The 19,577-nt window shown below is 35.1% G+C and overlaps 1 protein-coding gene across 1 annotated transcript in view; it reads right to left on the reverse strand.

The window, feature by feature from the left end:
* Positions 1 to 7,579: 7,579 nt before the first annotated feature.
* The window catches only part of LOC150076853 (kanadaptin), a 94,654-nt gene continuing 82,656 nt past the window's right edge, over positions 7,580 to 19,577 (reverse strand). The window contains exons 13-14 of the mRNA XM_090386787.1: positions 13,875 to 13,929; positions 7,580 to 7,687 (exon numbers count right to left, since the gene is read on the reverse strand). Of these exons, the coding sequence (XP_090242913.1) occupies positions 7,638 to 7,687; positions 13,875 to 13,929 (105 nt within the window). The 3' untranslated portion in view covers positions 7,580 to 7,637. The remainder of the gene's footprint in view (positions 7,688 to 13,874; positions 13,930 to 19,577) is intronic.

Consider the following 19,577-nt stretch of genomic DNA (forward strand, 5'->3'; position numbering starts at 1 on the left):
GCTTGCTCAATCCATTCAAAGCCTTAAACAACTTAAATAGATCACCTCGCTGGTGCCTATTCTCTAGATGCTACAATTTGCAGAACTGAAGCCTTTCTTGGTAAAAGTGCTCATTTATTCCCCCCACCAATCTCATTGTCCTTCTCCTCACTTATCCCAGCAGCTCCACATCCTAAAATGAGGCCTCCAGACCTGTATGCAGTACTCAAGATGTGCTGACTACTGCCTTATACAATGAGATAATCACCTCCTTATAGCTGCTAGCAAAAATCCTGTATATCATTGACAAAACCCCATGAGCTGTCCTGGCAGCCTGTGTGTATCTTGGAGGATTTCATATCTGACTGCACAATTACATGTCCAAGCCTTTTTCATTTTCCGCTACCCTAGTGTAGTGCCACATGGTACGTTACTGCTACCCATACTCAGTCCCTGGCATTTATCAATGTCAAACTTCAATTGCCAGTCCTCAGCCCATATGCCTAACTTTTAGATCCTGTTGCAGTAGCTTACTGTCATTAATCACCCTGCCCACCGTTGTATCATTGCAAACTTGGACAATAAACCTGATAGGCCTTCATCAATAGAAGTGATAAATATAGAAAATGGGCCCAACACCAAAGCCTGGGGCACGCCACTAATAACATTAGTCCATGAAGAGCAATGTCCACTCTGTCTTCTCCCACTCAATCATTCCTTTATCCATTGCAGCATCTTGCCCTCAATGCCACACTGCATCAATTTGTGCAGCAGTCGTTTATGTGCAACAGTATCAATAGCTTTCTTGAAATCCAAGTATATGATATCAAAATTATTTTTTGCATCCAGTTCCTTAGTGACTGCATTATAATATCCAATCAAATTGGTCATACAAGATTGCCCCTTGACAAACCCATGCTGTAACTGAAGTATAACTGCACCCTTTTCTATATGGTCCTGCATTACTTCTTTAACCAGTTACTCCATTATTTTCCCCAGAACAGAAGTTAAACTAACAGGTCTGTAAATATTCATGATCTCCCTTTGTGAATTGGGGACACATTTGCACATCTCCAGTCTGTGAGGACTTCCTTGAATCCAAGGATTCTCTCATAATTATGACCAAGGGTTTGCTTACTTCCTTTGCTGCCTCCTTTAATATAATTAGATAGATCCCATCCACCCCAGGTGCATTTCTTATGTTTAACTTCCACTTTCCTCTTAGTTATTACAAAATCATTTAGCTCCCTGTTAGAGTTTGATAAACACTTGGCATCCCATTCCCTAAAAAAATTCCTCATGTGTGAATGTAGATGCAAAATACTCACTGTTTGCCAGCATCCTGAGCAGAATCATCAACAGTGAAACTCTCAATATCGAGTGGTCCAATCTGATTCATCCCCTTCCTTCTAGTGTCGGACATACAGCATCCTTACATATCTGAAGGACAACTTCATTTTATGAAAAGGGTAGGTGTATATAATAAAGTGGCCACTCAGTCTATTTTATTTAATAACATAGAGTGGAAACCCGTTAATCCGGACCCCAATGATCTGGACTGGATTTTCAGTCAGGGAAAAATTCTATCAAAAAATATATATATATATATATTTCTGTTCACTGACATTTGGGAGGGGGTTTAAAATTTAAAACAGTAAAAAAGATAACCAATCAACAACAAAGAACACCCACGCACAAACTGCAATTAACACAGTACACGCAAGTGAGAACGGAGTAACAAGTTACAAAATTTTAAAAATAGGAATACAGAGAACATTCTGAAAATTTATTTATGTTTTTGATGTGATTGAAGATTTCATGGAAGGGGAAACACATTTCACCATAATAAATGTAAAAACCCACAGAATTCCAGCTGTCGGTATTATCGCAAATTCAATAAGATTGTGTTTACTATTCATTTATAATAGATTGCACTAACAGAAAAGCCTAATAAACAGGGGGGCTACTAATTGTTTTTATTGTTTTATGGTTGCGACCTCCAGAAAATTGACTGGACCATGTGGATGGTCGGAGACAATCATAGAGTAATCTCGGGTGCTGGCCTATTCAGTTGACAGCTGCAGCTAGCATTGTCCATATGTACACTTTACCTCATTTCTTTAGTGTGTTTTTATTTATTTTTTAATTTTGGGTTAACAGAAGATGGGAACAAAAAGAAAGAGTGTTACCATGTCAATGGAACAAAAACTGAACACGCTTTTTCGCATTGATAAGGAGGAAAGTTTAAAAAAGATCACTCTCGATATGGGGTGGCAAAACAAACAGTTTCTGATTGTAAAAAAAAAAAAAACCAGAAAAGCAATTGAAAACTTTTGTGCAAAAATGGTGGCCAAAGACAGCTTAGGAAATCGAGCTACCATTAAGCAGGCAAAAAATGAAAATTTGGACAAGGCCTTATACATTTGGTTTTGTCAAGAAGGGGTTCCTCTTTCAGGCCCAATCTGTCAATCAAGGGCTCTTAGTCTTAATGAAAGTTAGGAGGTGACCCATCTTTTGCTGTGAGTTTGGGGTGGTTATCAAGGTGGAAGAAGCATCATGAAATCCGACAGCTCAGAATTAAAGGGGAAAGTCTTTCTGGTGATTGTTGTAAGAGAAGAATTTAAAGTACAGTTTCTCACGTTTATTAGTGAAGAAAGTTTAGTTCCATCCAAAATTTTTAATGCTGACGAGACTAGTTTATTTTTCAAAATGTTACCCAAAAATACACTTGCCTCAAAACTTGACTCTTCAGCTAAAGGACATAAATCGAGTAAGAAAAGAGTGACATTGCTTTTGTGCAGTAACAAGCCTGGGAATTTGAAGTTACTACTGTTAATCATAGGAAAATCTGCTACGCCCTGTGCTCTTAAAAATGTGAACTTAAATGCCCTCCCAGCTAAGTACACATCACAAAAATCAGCTTGGTTTTTTTGATGTGTACCATAAAGATTGGTTTTTCATCTCATTTGTTCCCTTAGTTAAAAAATATTTAAGAGATCAAGGACTGGAAGAAAAAGCAGTTTTATTCATTGATAATGCTCCAACCCACCCAGCAGTAGGAACACCTGAGATCTGGCAACATCTTTGTAAAATTTTTGCCACCCAATGTTACTCCACTATTACAGCCTATGGATCAAGGAGTTATAGAGGCTGTGAAGTGACGTTACAGAAAGAAGTTGATAATATCACTGTTAGAACAAGAGACGCATGAAGAAAAATCAAACTTTATGGACCTTAAAAATGTCAACATAAAGATAGTCATTTTTCTGCTGCAGCTTGGGATGAAACTGACAAGGCTACCCTTATCAAATGCTGGAATAGAAAGATCTGAGGAGGAAATGGATATTTTTTCAGATCCTGATGATGAAAAGGATGATAATGATTTTGTTCAGTTATTTCAACATCTAGGGGTTGTTCAGACATTGCCCCATGGATAATGTGTGATAATGATCTAGGAGAGGGGTGGCCAACTTAATTTGTGATGCAATGTACTTTTTTTCTTCAAAATGTGCTGTAATCTAACATCTCAAGAATTTCATTGCACATGGTTAAAAAAAGTTAGTCAACACACATTGAAAAATGTTGTTTATAAATTTTAAAATTAAAATTTTGTTTGTTTCAAATATGAAAAGGCCAATTCATATAGATATGTGGAACAAAAACAGGAATTTAAAAGTTCACTGCATTTTTTTACATTTGGGTACTTTTCTCAGCAAACATATTTCCAGGTCTTTTTCTGATGATCTGGCTTTTAGGAAGATATCGTTTTGCAATGTAATAATTTCATTTTCAAATAATACTTTCCCCATGTGAAAATATCTGAGCGATATTTTCTGCAATTTGTTTCATATTTAAGTCGACATTAAATGGATAAGAAATATACTGAACAATGTCTGCAATTGTTTTAAAATCACTGAATCTGGTTTCAAAATCATCCACAATTTTCTCAATTTTAGAAACATATTTCTCACTATTTAATTCAAAAATATGGCTATTTTTTCAAAATGATCGAATTTTTTTTCTTTGAGATCTTTAGCCATTGCCAAAAATTTATATGCAGAAATACTACTAATCATGTCACCCACATTTTTATTTTTTCCTTGTAATTCCAAATTCAGATCACTTAATTTTCTGGTAAAATCTTCCAAAAAAAAGCCAGATCACACAACCACTCCATATCTTGTAGCTGCTGATAATCATCTCCCCTTTGATCAACAATTTTTTAATTTCATTCAGCGAATTTCGAAATCTGTAGAAACTTACTTCGACTCAGCCACCTCACATGTATGTGTAATATCATATCTGGTTCATTTTCACCGAGTTGCATTTTGAAAAATCTCCTTTGAAGAGATTGTCCTCTGATGGAATTCATGATTTTGAAAGCAATGTCCATAACACTTTTAGTATTTAATCTTTTGCTGGCTAACACATGTTGGTGGATGATACGGTGGTAACTAAAAAAATCTGGGAATTCATCATCCTTTTGGCACAATACGATGAACCCGTTAAGATGCTCTGTCATTACTTTAGCTCCATCTGTTGTTACTGAGAAGAGCTTAAATAGTGGTAATTTAATTTTTTCGATAAACTTTTTGAATGCGTTAAGTATATCAAGACCTCTAGTTCATTCTTTTAACGAAACCATACCTAGCAGTTCTTCTCTAGTGGCAGAACCATCAAAAACCATACGAATAAAAATGAGCAATTGAGCTCTATGTCCATAACACTTTTAGTATTTAAAGAGAATCTGTTCTTTCTAAAAATGCATCCTTGATGAATTGACCATCAGAAAACAGTTTGCATTTTTTGCAAGACGACCACTTCAAATGATGCTACAGTTACTGCTTTCGATTGTAAATTAAGTGTCATGAAGAAATTTTGTTGTGCGAATAATCTGGATTTAAGTTCTTTTAATTTATTTTTTCTAAGGTTAGAATTAGGTGGAAAATCCGATTGGCATTTTCTATGGAGTGCGTTGAAATGCATTCTAAATTTTGTTTTTTGGGTATAGCCGCGGAACAAATCAAACAACAACATTTTTCTTTCATCATTACAAAAAAGTATTCTCAGTATAAAAAGTAGTTCTCACTCTTGATGAAAATGATGCATTTTTTTCGTAGTATTCATTTTAAATCATAGGGTATTAAATTAACGTATAAGTACTGTCCAGTTATTAATATTAAGTAATCTAAATAAGAATTCAACACATACACTATGCTCTCCACAATGTAACTGTGTGAATTTTCACTAGACAAGCCTAGTGGCTGCGCGGCGACAAGAGAAGTCATGTGGTTCAACGGATTTGTAATAAGCGTATGCAGTTGGGCACATAACATTTAAATTTTGACTAATCTATTTTTATATATATTTAAAATTTGTCGTGATCGACCAAAATTAAAGCTGCAATCGACTTGCTGGCCACCCCTGATCTAGGACATCAGATCCTCACTGAGGAAGACATCGTGCAAGCATGCTCATCATTGTTGCAAGCTAATGAAGATGGCAACTCCGATGATGAAGTGTGTGAGGAAACAACTGGCACGAGTCACACTGAAGCAGCTACTGATTTATTTCAAGAGACAGGGTGACACATCAGCTGGTGAGCTTCAGACCTTTAAGCAGTTGCAAGATCATGTGGCCTGAAAACGAGTTTCAAAATTAAAGCAAAAAAAAAAATTTGAGGACTATTTCAAGTAAACTTCTCGAAAATAGTAACTTTATTGCTTTGTACAGTATTTTGTTTACTTACCATATTCTTTTACTTTTTATAATTTTTATTTTAATTTATTGTTTTATTAATTTAATTTAAAAACCAATTTAGTTAAAATTTTGTTATTTAGTAACTTTAAATAAAAACTGGTACGTTAAAGATAGATTCCGGTTAATCCGGATCAAGTGAGGTCCCGTCAAGACCAGATTAATGGGGTTCTACTGTATATATGTTCATGGCTTTTGTTGCTTTAAAGATGCTTCATAATTCTGATATATTCATCTGCCCTCTACTATCTCTGCAGTTGACAGAGGCCGTGTAAAATATCAATGTCAGACTGCTATACTCTCCTTTTCTTTGCCTTTAACAACTGTAACCTCTCTTTCTCTCTCTCCTCATTATCTGACTCAGAACTATGATGACTCCCTGACAATGATTCCTATAATGTCATCTGGTTCATGGGTGATCAAGTCTAGAATATTCTTGCTCTTAGTACTTTCTCTACTATGCTTATACAAATAATCATCTAGTTGATTTAAAAATTTTGTTCACTGTGGTTCCCTCCTTGCTTGCTCATTCCACCTGCACGTAGAGGTTCCTCTCATCATAATATTCACAAACTGTCTGTAGATTATCTTATACCTTTGCTTCTAACTACCACCACAGATTCTGTACTAGCATATGTAATTTCTGAACTGCGAAGGCTTGTTATGCTCAGGCTACTTTTATAAGAAGCATGGCCTCAGCACCTCCTCTATCTTCCATATCCTTCCTAAATACATTGTACATACCACAGCAAAACCCATCTCTCATTTTTGGATGATAACATTTTTCCTTAAGCCCTCTCATGTCAGCATTAGTTTTCCTAACCAAGAGTTCACAAAATGTTAAAAACATATTTTGGAGAAGATGCTATGTGTTATTCAAAGACTTTTTAGTAGTTTACAAATTTAAAGAAGGCTGCTTGTCCATTGAAGATGATCCTTACTCTGACCAACCTTCAACTTAAAAAACCAATGATTCAATCACTTATGTCATAATCTGCTCAGGGAGTGATTCATGTTTAACTATCTGCAAAGTTGCTAGTGAAAGTAGTATTTCTTATGGGATATGTGAATCAATTTTATAATAAACACAAGATTTGGGAATGCAACATGTTTCAGCCAAATTTGTGTCTTGTATCCTTGCTGTGTTCATGGATAACAGCGAGTTCTTGCATGTCAGGATCATTGTCAACATGTGCTGCTAACCCACACCTTGTTTCTTCAATCATTATTGGTAACAAATTGTAGGTGTGTGGTTATGACCTGGAAACAAAGGTTCAGTCCTCTCACACACACACATATATATATATATATATATAATACACACACACATTAATAGAAACTGAATCTGGGACAATTACAGTCTCCATACAAGACAGCTTACACACAAGATAATTCATAGCTCCTTTATTATCCTTCTCAGCTCACCACAAGTTCTTCCTGGTATATATTAACAATCTTCAGAATTGTCACATATAGGAATGAGTTTTATTTAACTAATATACATCACTAATTTGTGCCATTTTGTTCATTCCTGTTTACTATATATGACTTTCAACTTGATTTTGGTATCCCATTTTTGATTCTAAAAGTAGCTAAATTGTATAACTTTTTCTTTCTGGTTGTCTACTGCAAAGAAATGAATTTAATTTTCAAAATGAATGATGCTTTAGTGTGTATGTGTTGACAATGTGTAATGACCAAAATTAGAAAAATTTTGGCTATTGAACATTGTCGACACACATAGATATTAAAAAACAATACCATAAAATATTACAAAATTTAAAGAAAGTCATTTGGACAGCTTATGTACTAGGATGAGTTCACTTAACAATTTTTTTTCTTTCCCTGTACAACAGCAAATTTTATTAAAATCATTTTGTCTCAATTATGTACACTTGAATTCAATACCCAAATTTGGCATTCAGATGAGTACGGCCATCACCACTTTGATCTGAAAAATAAAATATAAATTTATTTTTCAATGCCACTTAATACATTAAGTTTTTAAAACAACTACTGAAGTACATCAATACACAATTCATTTAAACTATTCCATAACTTTGTCACACTGCGTACATTATTTGAAGACACTACAGGTTAATTATCTTTAATCATGCTTCAGTAAGAAAAGAGTCATCAAATAAAGCTTTGGATAGATATAAATAATGTGTTTGCAAGAAATATGGGTTTTAATTCTATCAATATGTACTAAAATTGGGGTGGGTGCTACAAACTATGGATGTAGTGTAATTTACTGAATTATGACTTCCTTCAAAAGCCCTATACACACACACTGACTGTTACAGCCATCTTCACATGAGTAACAAAATTTTCAGATTGCCATATGATACAATTTCAAATTGCCATATGATAGACACATAAGTACCGGCAATCATATGGCAATTTTCAGATTGCCATATGATTGCCTGTACTTATGTGTCTTTTTTAGTTTTCTGAAAAGTTTACTTTTCTTCTGGAATTCAGGTTTCAACTTTCCTCTACAAATACACACAAACACACATATACAGTAAAAATGAATAGTAGGAAAAAAAAAAAAAAAAAAAAAAAGAGTATGAAAAAGGAATTAGTTATGGACAAAAGCAACTGATAACCAGAACAGACCTAACAACCATAGTAGTATAATAAGTAAGTAAATAAGGGTTGTAGAGATAAGAGAAGTAAAAAGTGAGAAAGAAGAAAGAAAAGAGGAAAGAAGATTAAAAAATAATTATACATATACAGTCGATTCTGGTTATTTGGGACACATCGGGACTAGTGCATTTTGGCCTGATTAAGCAGCTACCCCAATTATGCAAAGTTTCATGTAAAAAATGCAGGTGGTAGATGACTTTCATCAACCGGTGAAATACCACCACTTTGCTTATTGGAGGCTTAAAGTGGTGAAACCCATGTTTAGTCTCTAGAGCAAAGTTTCCGGCATCCCCCTCCCCCCATACTTCTCCTTCAACCCATGCACGGTACTAAGTACTATAGGTTTTGATACCTTTCATGTTTGGGGTTTTCATTAAAAAAAAAAAAAAAATAGTTAAAAATACAGTGGACCCCCTCTTTACATTTGATTCTATGTATAATTAAATCACGTTACGATGGACTGACCATAGTAAAGTAACGTTCACTATACAATATGTAGTAAGCGCTGATCACCGTGATCATGTTTGTGAATTGAATTTTAATTCTATTAAACAGCGATTCTAATAAGTGAAAACAGGAGGAATATTATCCACAGGCTATAAAAGTAAAGATATATTAAGCACAAATTTACACTTTATTACCTTACCAATTAAAAAATTAAATGATACGTAAAAATCGGAAGAATATTTTCCACAGGTTAGCAAAATAAAAATAAATTTATGCTTACATGCGTAGCTTAATCAATATATGTACATACTAACTAGTTGATATTTCTGTTCACTAACAATTGGGAGAGGGGTTAAAATTTTAAAACAGCAAAAAAGATAAGCAATCAATAACAAAGAACACGGCCTGTACAAATTGCAACTAACACAATACACGCAAGTGAGAATGGAATAACGTTGCAAAGCTTAAAAAATAGGAATGAAGAGAAGGTTCTAAAAAATTATTTATGTTTTTCATATGACTGAAGGTTTCATGAAAGGGGAAACACATTTCACCATAATAATGTAAAAACATACAGAATTCCAGCTGTCGGTACTATAGCAAATTCAATAAGATCGTTTATAACAGTTTCCACTAACAGAAAAGCCCAATAAACCGAAAACTGCTAATTGTTTTTATTGTTTTATGGTTGTGACCTCCAGATATCCGAAGGGGTCACGTGGTATGGTCATAGACAGTCACAGGGTAATCTCGAGTGCTGCGGTCTCCTGTCCCAATTAAGTGGGGGAAACCCTTGATTCGATTCTGTTCTTTAAGATTTGTCCCAAATAAACAGCTGCCCCAATTAACCAGTGGCCCAAATAACCAGAATCCACTGTATGAGGAAATAAGTCAATATTATATTACAAAAATATATATACTGCTGAACAAATTGGAGCAGTGTGGCATTAGATGCAAATTGCTGCTATGGATAAAGGGATGGTTGAGTGGGAGAAGACAGAGAGTGGTAATCAATGGACACTGCTCATTGTGGACTAATGTTATTAGTGGAGTCCTTCAGGGTTCAGTGTTGGGTCCATTGCTGTTTTCTGTATTTATAAATGATATTGATGATGGTATATCAAGCTTAATGTCCAAGTTTGCAGACGATATGAAAGTTGGCAGGGTTGTTAAGGACACTAATGACAGTATGCTGCTGCTGCAACAGGATCTAGAAAAGTTGAGCAAATGGGCAAATGAAGTTGAGCAAATGGGCAAATGAAGTTTAACATTGACAAATGTAAAGTACTACATACGGGAAGCAGTAAGCCCGGCGTGACGTATCAACTCTGTGGTACTACACTGACAGTGGTAGAGAACAAAAAGGACCTGGGGGTAATTGTGCAGGCAGACATGAAGTGAGCTGTGCAGACAGTCTGCAAGAGTAGCTCATAGTGTCTTGTCAATGATAAACAGGAATTTTTCTAGCAGGGATAAGGAGGTGATTATTCCCTTGTATAAGGCAATGGTCAGGCCACACCTTGAGTACTGTATACAGGTATGGAGGCCTCATTTTAAGAAGGATGTAGAGCTGTTGGAATGACAACAGGAGGCAACAAGATTAGAGAAGGGAACAAAGGGTTGCTATTATGAAGAAAGGCTTAAGTTTTGCAAATTACAGTGTCTGGAGACTAGGCACCTGCGAATTGATCTGATTGAAGTGCATAGAGCCTTGAATGGTTTGAGCATGCTCAATGCTGATGGGATTCTTCCTCTTGCTCAGAATAATCAGCTGAGAGGGCATAAATCCAAATTGAGGAAAGACAGATGTAGGAAAGATGTGCGGAAGTTTGCCTTTAGCCAGCGGGTGGGTAGTTGGTTGGTAGAACAGACTTCCATCCTTTGCTTTGTTGTGGAAGTTGATAGCCTAAATAAATTTAAGGCTGAGCTGGACAGGTATTTGAAATGAAGAGGTGAAATGGGAGCAGTTTTTTTTGGCTGATACTGCATAAGCTTGCTTTCTTGCATCATATGCCTCTACTAATGCTAATAATTATATTATCATATATTGCACGATTCTGGTGTCATTTTCAAGTGTCAACCACCATATTTACCCAACAAGACAACAATATAGTGTCCTCTGTTTCTAACATAAAGTACATGCCGTGGCAATATATATATAATTATTGGTTCCTCCGAAACGTTGTTGCTTATTCTCAGTGGATACCATCAACTATACGGCACTGTTTTGGAGCTTACTGGCTCTTCCGAAACGGTGCCATATGGGTGATGGTATCTGCTGAGAATAAGTAACAATAGTCTTCTCCTATGGTGAAGCATTACTTATTTGAGGTAGTGCAATATCATGGCAACTCATTGTGAAGGTATTCACAATAAGAGATATACTTAATGATGCCATGATGCCAATTTATAACTACTTATGCAGTTGGCTATGTACAGAAATGATGCAAATGCACTAACTGGTACATTAGTTAAAACTATTTATGTAACCCTAAACTATACCGTATATGTTTTGTGTAATGTAATATTGACTTATTTCTTTATATATGTATTATCCCCCCCCCCCCCGTTTTTCTCTTTTCTTTCTTACTTTTTACTTACTTCTCTTATCTTTACAACTTTAATTACTTACTTACTCAATTATATATATATTTAATTTTAAAAAAATTTTTTTTTTTTTTTGTATTATTGAAGATTTTTTTTGTTTTTTTGATTTGGTAGTTGTTGGCGCATCGGCTTCTGTGGCCATATTGCACCTCCCAAGGTTTTTGCAGTACTTTGATCCAAGCCCGAGGCGGGAATCGAACCCGCGACCTTTGGGTTGCCGGGCAGGTACTTTACCCACTCGGCTAGCCCGGTCGGCTATTATTAAAGAGAACTTGAAAGCAGTGATAAGGAAACTCTGGCTCTGCTCATTTTTACAGCAGAGAACATCAATGACATCTGTTAAGTTTTCATATAATTTGTTCATTCGTAAAACTTGTAAAAAGTTAATTCTATATATTTGAAAATGTGCAGCTTGCCAAGGAATAATTTCTGTTCAATGAGTTATTTCCTCCAAATGTATCAAAAAGCAAAATCCTTCCATTTTATAGGTGGACAAAGTGTTATTTACCTTACAATAAATGTGTTCTTCAATACCCTGGATCTGAATATTCATGCAGTCTCCACCATATACCCAACATACATTTCTTGAAAATTGAGTGTAATGTGTAAAATACTTAGAATGAAGACTGAAAAGACAGAAAGTTCTTGTTGACAAGTGAACTTCAATTTCTATAGTTTTTTATAAAATTTGTGTATAATCATCAGAAAATACATACGAAAGAAAGTTGTTCCAAAGAACAAAAGTAGTCTTAAATGAGGAAGAGAAAAAGTTAGTTTGATCCTGAACAGTCAGTGGCTAGTTTAAATGTGTTTGTACTGATTTAAAAGGTGCTAATTCAGAAAAAAATGGGAATATTTGTAAAACAGATATGCAGCAGAAATTGAACATCTGTATGATAGGAACCAGAGTGAGTGTGTAAAGAATCATCAAAAAGTTTTAGAAGTTTTTGGGGGACTTGCTTCAGATATACAATATTCCACGACAGGATAGATTTATGTTACAGAGTCAGAGAATATCAATCAAATATTGACCATGTGTTGATATGCTCTGACTCTCTAATTATATTATGCTTATGCTAAGAAAGGTTATAAGTCATGGTTGTCCCTGATAAAGATAAGTGATGTCTAGAAACCTGTATACTGTTGAAGATGAGGCAGCTGCCAGCTTTTGACTTTCAAAAACCTGAACATTAAGTAACTGTAATCTGGAGGAAAATAGATTTTTTTTTACCAAAACAGGAGCTTTTTTACAAAAATGCAGTTCTTTGTAAAAAAAAAAAAAAAAAAAAAAAAAAAAAATTTTTTAAAGTCCACACTAAACTAGAAATGAATAAATTTTATATTAAAATACAGCCACAGGATTGTTTACCAGTACAGTATGCTTTCAAACATTATAATACCTAGGATTTTTCTATTTGGATTTACATTTAGATTGTTCAGACTGACTGATTATGATTGCTTCAAGAAAGGTACTGTTGCTGATTCTGCCCTCTTCAAAAACATTTAGTCAAAGTTTTTTTTATAAAAATGATGCTGTTAAGAGAATTTCCAAAGACAGACCTACACTTCTTTTACAACCAAACAAAGTATTGTTTGTTTGTTTGTTTGTGAGTTGGTTTTTAGGAGCATTAGCAACTAAGGCCATATTGCTCCAGGGATATGCGGTGGTCATTCCCTGACCTTTCCGCATCCTCCGTATTTGGTGGTCACGGGCTCGAACCCCAGTCTAATCAAGAAGCATGTGCTACGCACTGCTGCTCCTGCCCACCTGGCTATGGAGGTGCCCAAACAAAGTATTGATAATGATACTAAAAACAATGAACATATGGCAAGGCGTTACATGGTAGAGAACCCTTTGAATGAAAAATAAATTAAGAATTTTTTATTGATGGGTAAGTGAATGAATAGTCATGTAGAACTTCATGTATTGCTGCTGTCCGTAAACAAAAGTAAACAGTTACATATACTGGCATGTAGTCATTATACTTAGGCTAAACATGAACAGAGCTGCCTGACATCAGCTTTTAAACACATATCATTAAACTTAGTAGGGCTATAACTGAAAAAAAAAAAAAAAAAAAACTGTATATATTTCAAAAATAACACAAGTGCAACTAAAACCAAAAGACAGGCTTAGTTATCAGAAATATTCCAAATAAACTGGGAGAGTTGGCTGATATGAGAACATACCATTAACAGGCTCCACAAATCTATGCAAGGGTAGGAGGGAGACAGGGTGGACCAAGATGAAGACCATTACAAGATATTGCAGGTATACCAAAAAGATACACAAGGAGGCTGAAGAGAATATTTCAAGCAGAAGATGCTTGGGTAGTTTCTATGTCCAATGAAACAGCACTTTTTTTGCAATAAAATTTAACAGACCTATTCTAATTTAATGTAAATGAAAATATAAGCTATATTACACATACTTTCAGGTGGAAGCCACATTGCATAGTCTGGATTGCTTTCATCATACTTGTCAACCTGAAAAATTAGCAATCTTATATAAGATTTGAAAAAAAGTTTAGTGTTTACATGCACACACAGCAGACATTTAGGATTTATCACTTAAATTGTAAAGTTGTATAATTCAGTATTCTCATGTGCTGACTGACTGCTCATTGTTCATATACATTTTAAGTCCTCTTACCCTACCTGCTATTAATTTATCATCAAGTTGACATACGAGGTGGTTATATTCTAAAATCAATATGTATTCATATATATAATATATCACTGACTGTTAAAGTAGCCTTTGATTTCATTTGATATTTTATGGTGCATTGGAAATTTAGGCCATAATGTGCCAAGTCAAAAATCAATATTAAAACTACAAAGTAAACTACAAAGAGCTTACCATGTCAACATATAACAAATATAAAAAAAACAAGAATAAAAGTATATTGTAAGTATTAAAATGCATTCATATGCATATACTGTTAAAGGTTTATAGCTTGTAAAAATTGAAAATTTTCAGACACATTGTCATATAAAATCTGATTGAGTTTTAGGAGTTTTGACTAAAACTACTAAAACAAAGAATATGCACTGATAAAAAATTAGGACATTCAATAAAAACATGTTTTATGGTTAAAATGATGTCACACTGCTCACATACAGGAGGGTCACAAGCCCTCGGCACAGCTGAGCTAGAACTTTCTCTTTATGACAGCTGTGCTGACTAGACTGCTCTGCCCATAAGATGAATATTGCCATTGGGAAGTCAGTTTCTTTCATATTACTTGTCTGTGTAGGGAACTAGCAGGTGTTATTATGCTGATTTGGCTGCAGTATCAGCCAAATCATTTCCCCCAATCCCAATATACTTGAAATTTAGCAAAAGTGAATAGTAAATTCACATAATGCATCTTCAGTAGTGAATATGCTGAATAAAAGAGGATATCATAATGTCTGGGAAGACAGTGGCAGATATCCTACAGATACTTTTGACTTCAAACCTTCTGTGTAGACTGGTAAGGGTATTCAACTCAGTGTACTGAGTATAATTGCATGTAAATAGAAGATGGAGTGCTGACCTTCTCTCGGTTTTTAAGGGGGAAGTCAGGATGCAATATAAGTATAAGCATGCCAAGGTGGAGGGAGTTGCTTTGGTAATGTGGCAAACCCTGTTTACTGTAATATCTAAATATTTGAGTAGATCTTGGATATGAATATCAAATGGATGGTTGGTAGTTTGGTTAGTGTTATAAAGATTTTCCCCAACATGGGTGGTCTGGCAGGGATTTCACTTTTAACCCAGAATCAGTTATGCAGAGTTGATTCAACAATGACAATATTGCAGCAGTTTGTGTTTCATTTACTCCATCCAAACAGCTGAAACTGTTTTTTAAAATGTTTTCTTTGAATTCTCTGCAGAAAATGCCAGAAATGTCTATTAATTATTGCACAATCAGGAAAAAAATTCATGATTAAGTTAAACCTAATTACATGCACATGTTGATTGACATATCAGCATTAGCCAAATAGTGCAAGGAAGCCAAAGGCTTTTGCTGAACTGGCAAAAAAAAAAAAAAAAAAAAATAGATAAGAAGATACAAATTATCCTCCTCACCAGGGTTGAATCCAGGGAGGTGACTGGGGGTGAATTTCACCCCAGTGGAATAAATTCCCACCCCCGGTGAAAAATAGTAATTTTTATTTTATAAAAAAAAAAAATTGAATAAATTTATGTCAAATAAACACAACATGAAAAATCACATCAACTAAGTGTGATACTTGTTAGGTGGTACATGGAGAAAAAAAATCACTAAAATTCAAAATAATTAACTGAACAATATTTCTGGCTGCACAAACTGTAACTAAAAGCTGCTATTTCAAGTGTCCGCATTTTCGTTTTATGGTTTTCAGGTTCCCTTTATTTTCACACAAACCATTTCTTGATAGTGTTTCACACAAACAGTCTACTTGCGACTAATTCTTTGTTTATATATCACAAACAAGATCGCAGGCCACAAATACGTTCGCCTGAATTGGTTCCTGGAAGATGCTATTGTAATTACAGTGTCCCACGGCTATTCAGGAGAGTCTACTTCAGCCATTAGTTCAATTGTCGGCATCGCTTTATGGTTTTCATTGTTTTTTTCACAGCAAGAGTCTACTTCTTCCTTTGTATACCACAAACAAGACAACAAGAGGTTTGGTCACAGCCTATAAGCAATACATTTTATCAGTGCTTTTTTTGTAAAAAATTAGGTGCCAGTACTCATTCTTTGCTATCAAGAAAAATTGAAAATTAAAAGGACATGAAAAGTACTCTAAAAATTTTTTTTCCTGATATTGTTACTTTAGTGGTAATGTTTTTAAAATATGAACAACAAATTTAGTATATTAACACAGTTTATTAAGCATAACTTTGTTATTCAAGTATATAAAAAAATAAGTAAAATAAGTAAAAATAATTTCACAATAAAGTTTTTGTAGAATATTCCAAATTTTTACTAAGTTCTCGTCCGACAGACACCCTGTGCCAACTTCTTTTCTTCCTCGTTGTGTGTCGGTTGCTGAATGACGTTTCGGAAGCAGCCAAGAACTGACATATTTTGCTGGATCGAAGCGAGTCAGCGGTGGGCCTACAATTTTAAGAAACAGTCGTGAAGAAGCCGTTTTTGTCATCAACGAAGTGCTGGTTGGGCTGGCAATCAGATTCATTTGTGAAAATTCTTGTTCACATTCACTCGATGAAATTGGTATCATACTCAGAGTGTTCATCAAATACTTCAATTCTTCTGAAACCTTCTTATCAATTAGGTATCCTCGAAATCCCCAAATTGCATTTAACTGTAACCTAATTCACAATTTTCTAACTTCATTTTCACCAAATGCCAACAATTCATGCTTAGAAGGATTAATGCCTTCACTGTCCTCGTTTTCCTTCTCTCATTATCGGTATTGTCACTAGTTCTTAAATTTGAATTTTTTTCCCTTTTCTTTTCTTTCTTTTTTTTTTTTTGAAACTATCCAAAATGTCAATGTCATTCGGATATTCAGGTACTGTGACCATGTATGTAAACAGAGACAGGGAAAATTTACGGAAAAATGTGGATAACGCACTTCCGCAAAACAACGGATGATTATTTGTCGGGGTAAAAGAAAATCACTTTTCTAATTCTCGAACAGGGCGATTACAGTTGATTCACAGTGGTGTCCAACCACGAGGAAAGTGAACTAAAATAGCATTTTAAATTTGTTAATTATCAAAAATATTTTTTCATTAAATGTTCTGTTCAGTAAATGTAATTGTGTATTGTACTTAAAATTTTCGAATATTTTAAATTGTACTTTTCCAAGCAACAAGATATGGAAAATGTAACACACTAAAGAACTTTGAATTTTATCTGAATATGGCCCCTGTAAGGAAAAAGGTTGGACACCACTGCAGTAGAAGGTGGACCAAAGCCCATTGGGAATACACCTGGATCTGCTCACTCTTGACTAGCACGACTCCTCCGTATGTGGGAGACAGGTGGTCAGATAGGTTTTACCAGGTACCACTAAGTTGTAGAATGGTAATCCCTTTAGCCCTCTTAATTCGCGCAGCAGCACTAATTGCCCGAAGGCCAGAAATGCGAACAGTGCGTACCCAGTTAATTCTCTCCTAATCCGTTCGCTATATGAACCTTTTCTTCGCTCAACAGAAACTATTTTAAATGTAACTTCCAAGGGGAATTCAAAGTAATTCGCTATAAAAGGACTTTGTTAAACAGAGGTCCGGCTGAGTAATTTAGTATTATAAAAATGATTATACAGTTTTATATAGAAAATATCTTAACAACAAACAGTAAAAAATGCAAATTTAGTTAAATAATTTTAAGCTTATTTGAATAGTAGGTAAACGTGAAAAAAATTTACGGAATATTACAAATTTCGAAGTGCACTGCATCCAAATGTCACACGTCACTGTTAATAAAGGTGCCGGTACGCCGTACCATTGCGTACCATCCCAAAAAAAGCACTGATGTTATAATCTTTTTATTATATATGCATCTGTATTGCAAGATTGCATGAATACAAGCTTAGAGGGCCCAAATGAGTTATTGGAAAAATTAATAAATGAAGTGATTGATACACATGCAAAAGAAAAAGCAAAGAAGAATAATATTTTTACAATACAGTACTTGCATGATTGATTATAATTTGTATAATTTTTTTTTTTTTTGTAAAGTGTAATAACTGATTTTCATATTATTAAACTGTGATTATTGTCAGTAATGTGGTTTTTGTGAACTGATTATTAGTATTTAGATGTTAAATAATAAATATTCCCTTTTGTTTTCTCATATTCTCTTATTATAACATTCATAAATATGCATAATTATATATATATATATATATATACAGATTAGTTTGTAACATATACAATGTTGTAAATATTAAATAATAATAATAAAGTATACTATATGTACTTCCCCTGTAATTAATTAATTAATTAATTAATTAATATCTATCAAATCCATCCCCTGTACTCCACGCGGATTGGACACGTGCTTTTGAGCTCCCGCCCTTTTGCCCCTTTTCGACGTTTGTCTGCGAGAACCCTTAGTCAAGACTTATATTGTTCGATTCCTCTTCGGAAGAGCTTTCGAGTAATAATAATTTTGTGTGTGTAGATTTAGCGGAGTTTGAGTTAGATTACAATTTCATTTTTTAACTTTAGCCATGGAAAGCTGGACATTCCAGTAACGGCTTATTCCATCCCCCACCCATCCCATCTATTGCCTCCAGCTATGGCCAGCGAAGGTCAAACAACCACAGCAACGGAACCTGTAGCTACTGCCAACAGTGACCAAGACACCGGAAGCCACACCCTGTGACAACAGGTGAATACCTCAAGGTCCTGCATTGCGCAATAAGCTGACCCTTCACCAGGTCCAACGACATCATGCCGACCTACTCTTCCTACAAGAAACAAATATAAAAAGAGACACAAGGCCATCCTTGAAATGGACAGATTGGCCATATGTATTCCATCATTCTCCAACACAACAACATCATGGAGCAGGAGTGAGTGTGGCCTTCATCATAAGTCTGCCTGTAAGCTCAATGTGATAGCAGAGATCGCTGGCTACGCAATTTACGCCCACCTGGATACACCCCAGAAGGAAACCCTGCACCTTTTTAACATCTACATGCCACAGCAGGACAGACTTGCTATTTCAATAACCAACTTCATACAAAGCCACGCTCTACTATAGATCAAGAACACATCATTCTTACTGGCGACTTCAACTGCACTCTTGACCCAGAAATGGACAGAGCACGATGCACTGAGCACCGCACAACATTAATCAACAACCTGCAGGCCTTGATAAACAACAATGAACTGGTCGACGTATTTAGACACCAGTACCCAGAAGAAAAGTCCTACAACTGGAGATCAGCAAATACAGCATCTGAAAGATTACCTTACCAAGCCCGACTGGACAGATACAACATCCCAAAACACACCATCCCCCTGGTCAGAAGCATCACACATTTGCCATCTCAGATCACTCCTTTATCAAATTACAGCTCTCCTTCTCACCCAGTCACTACAAAAGTGGAGGTGCTTATTGGATGTTCAACAATAGCCTTCTTCAATACAAGGAATACATCTCTAAGCTTCAAGACCTGAT

The sequence above is a fragment of the Mastigoproctus giganteus genome, chromosome 12 (assembly GCF_048544385.1).
Source record: "Mastigoproctus giganteus isolate SK-2022 chromosome 12, ASM4854438v1, whole genome shotgun sequence".
Lineage (NCBI taxonomy): Eukaryota > Metazoa > Arthropoda > Arachnida > Uropygi > Thelyphonidae > Mastigoproctus > Mastigoproctus giganteus.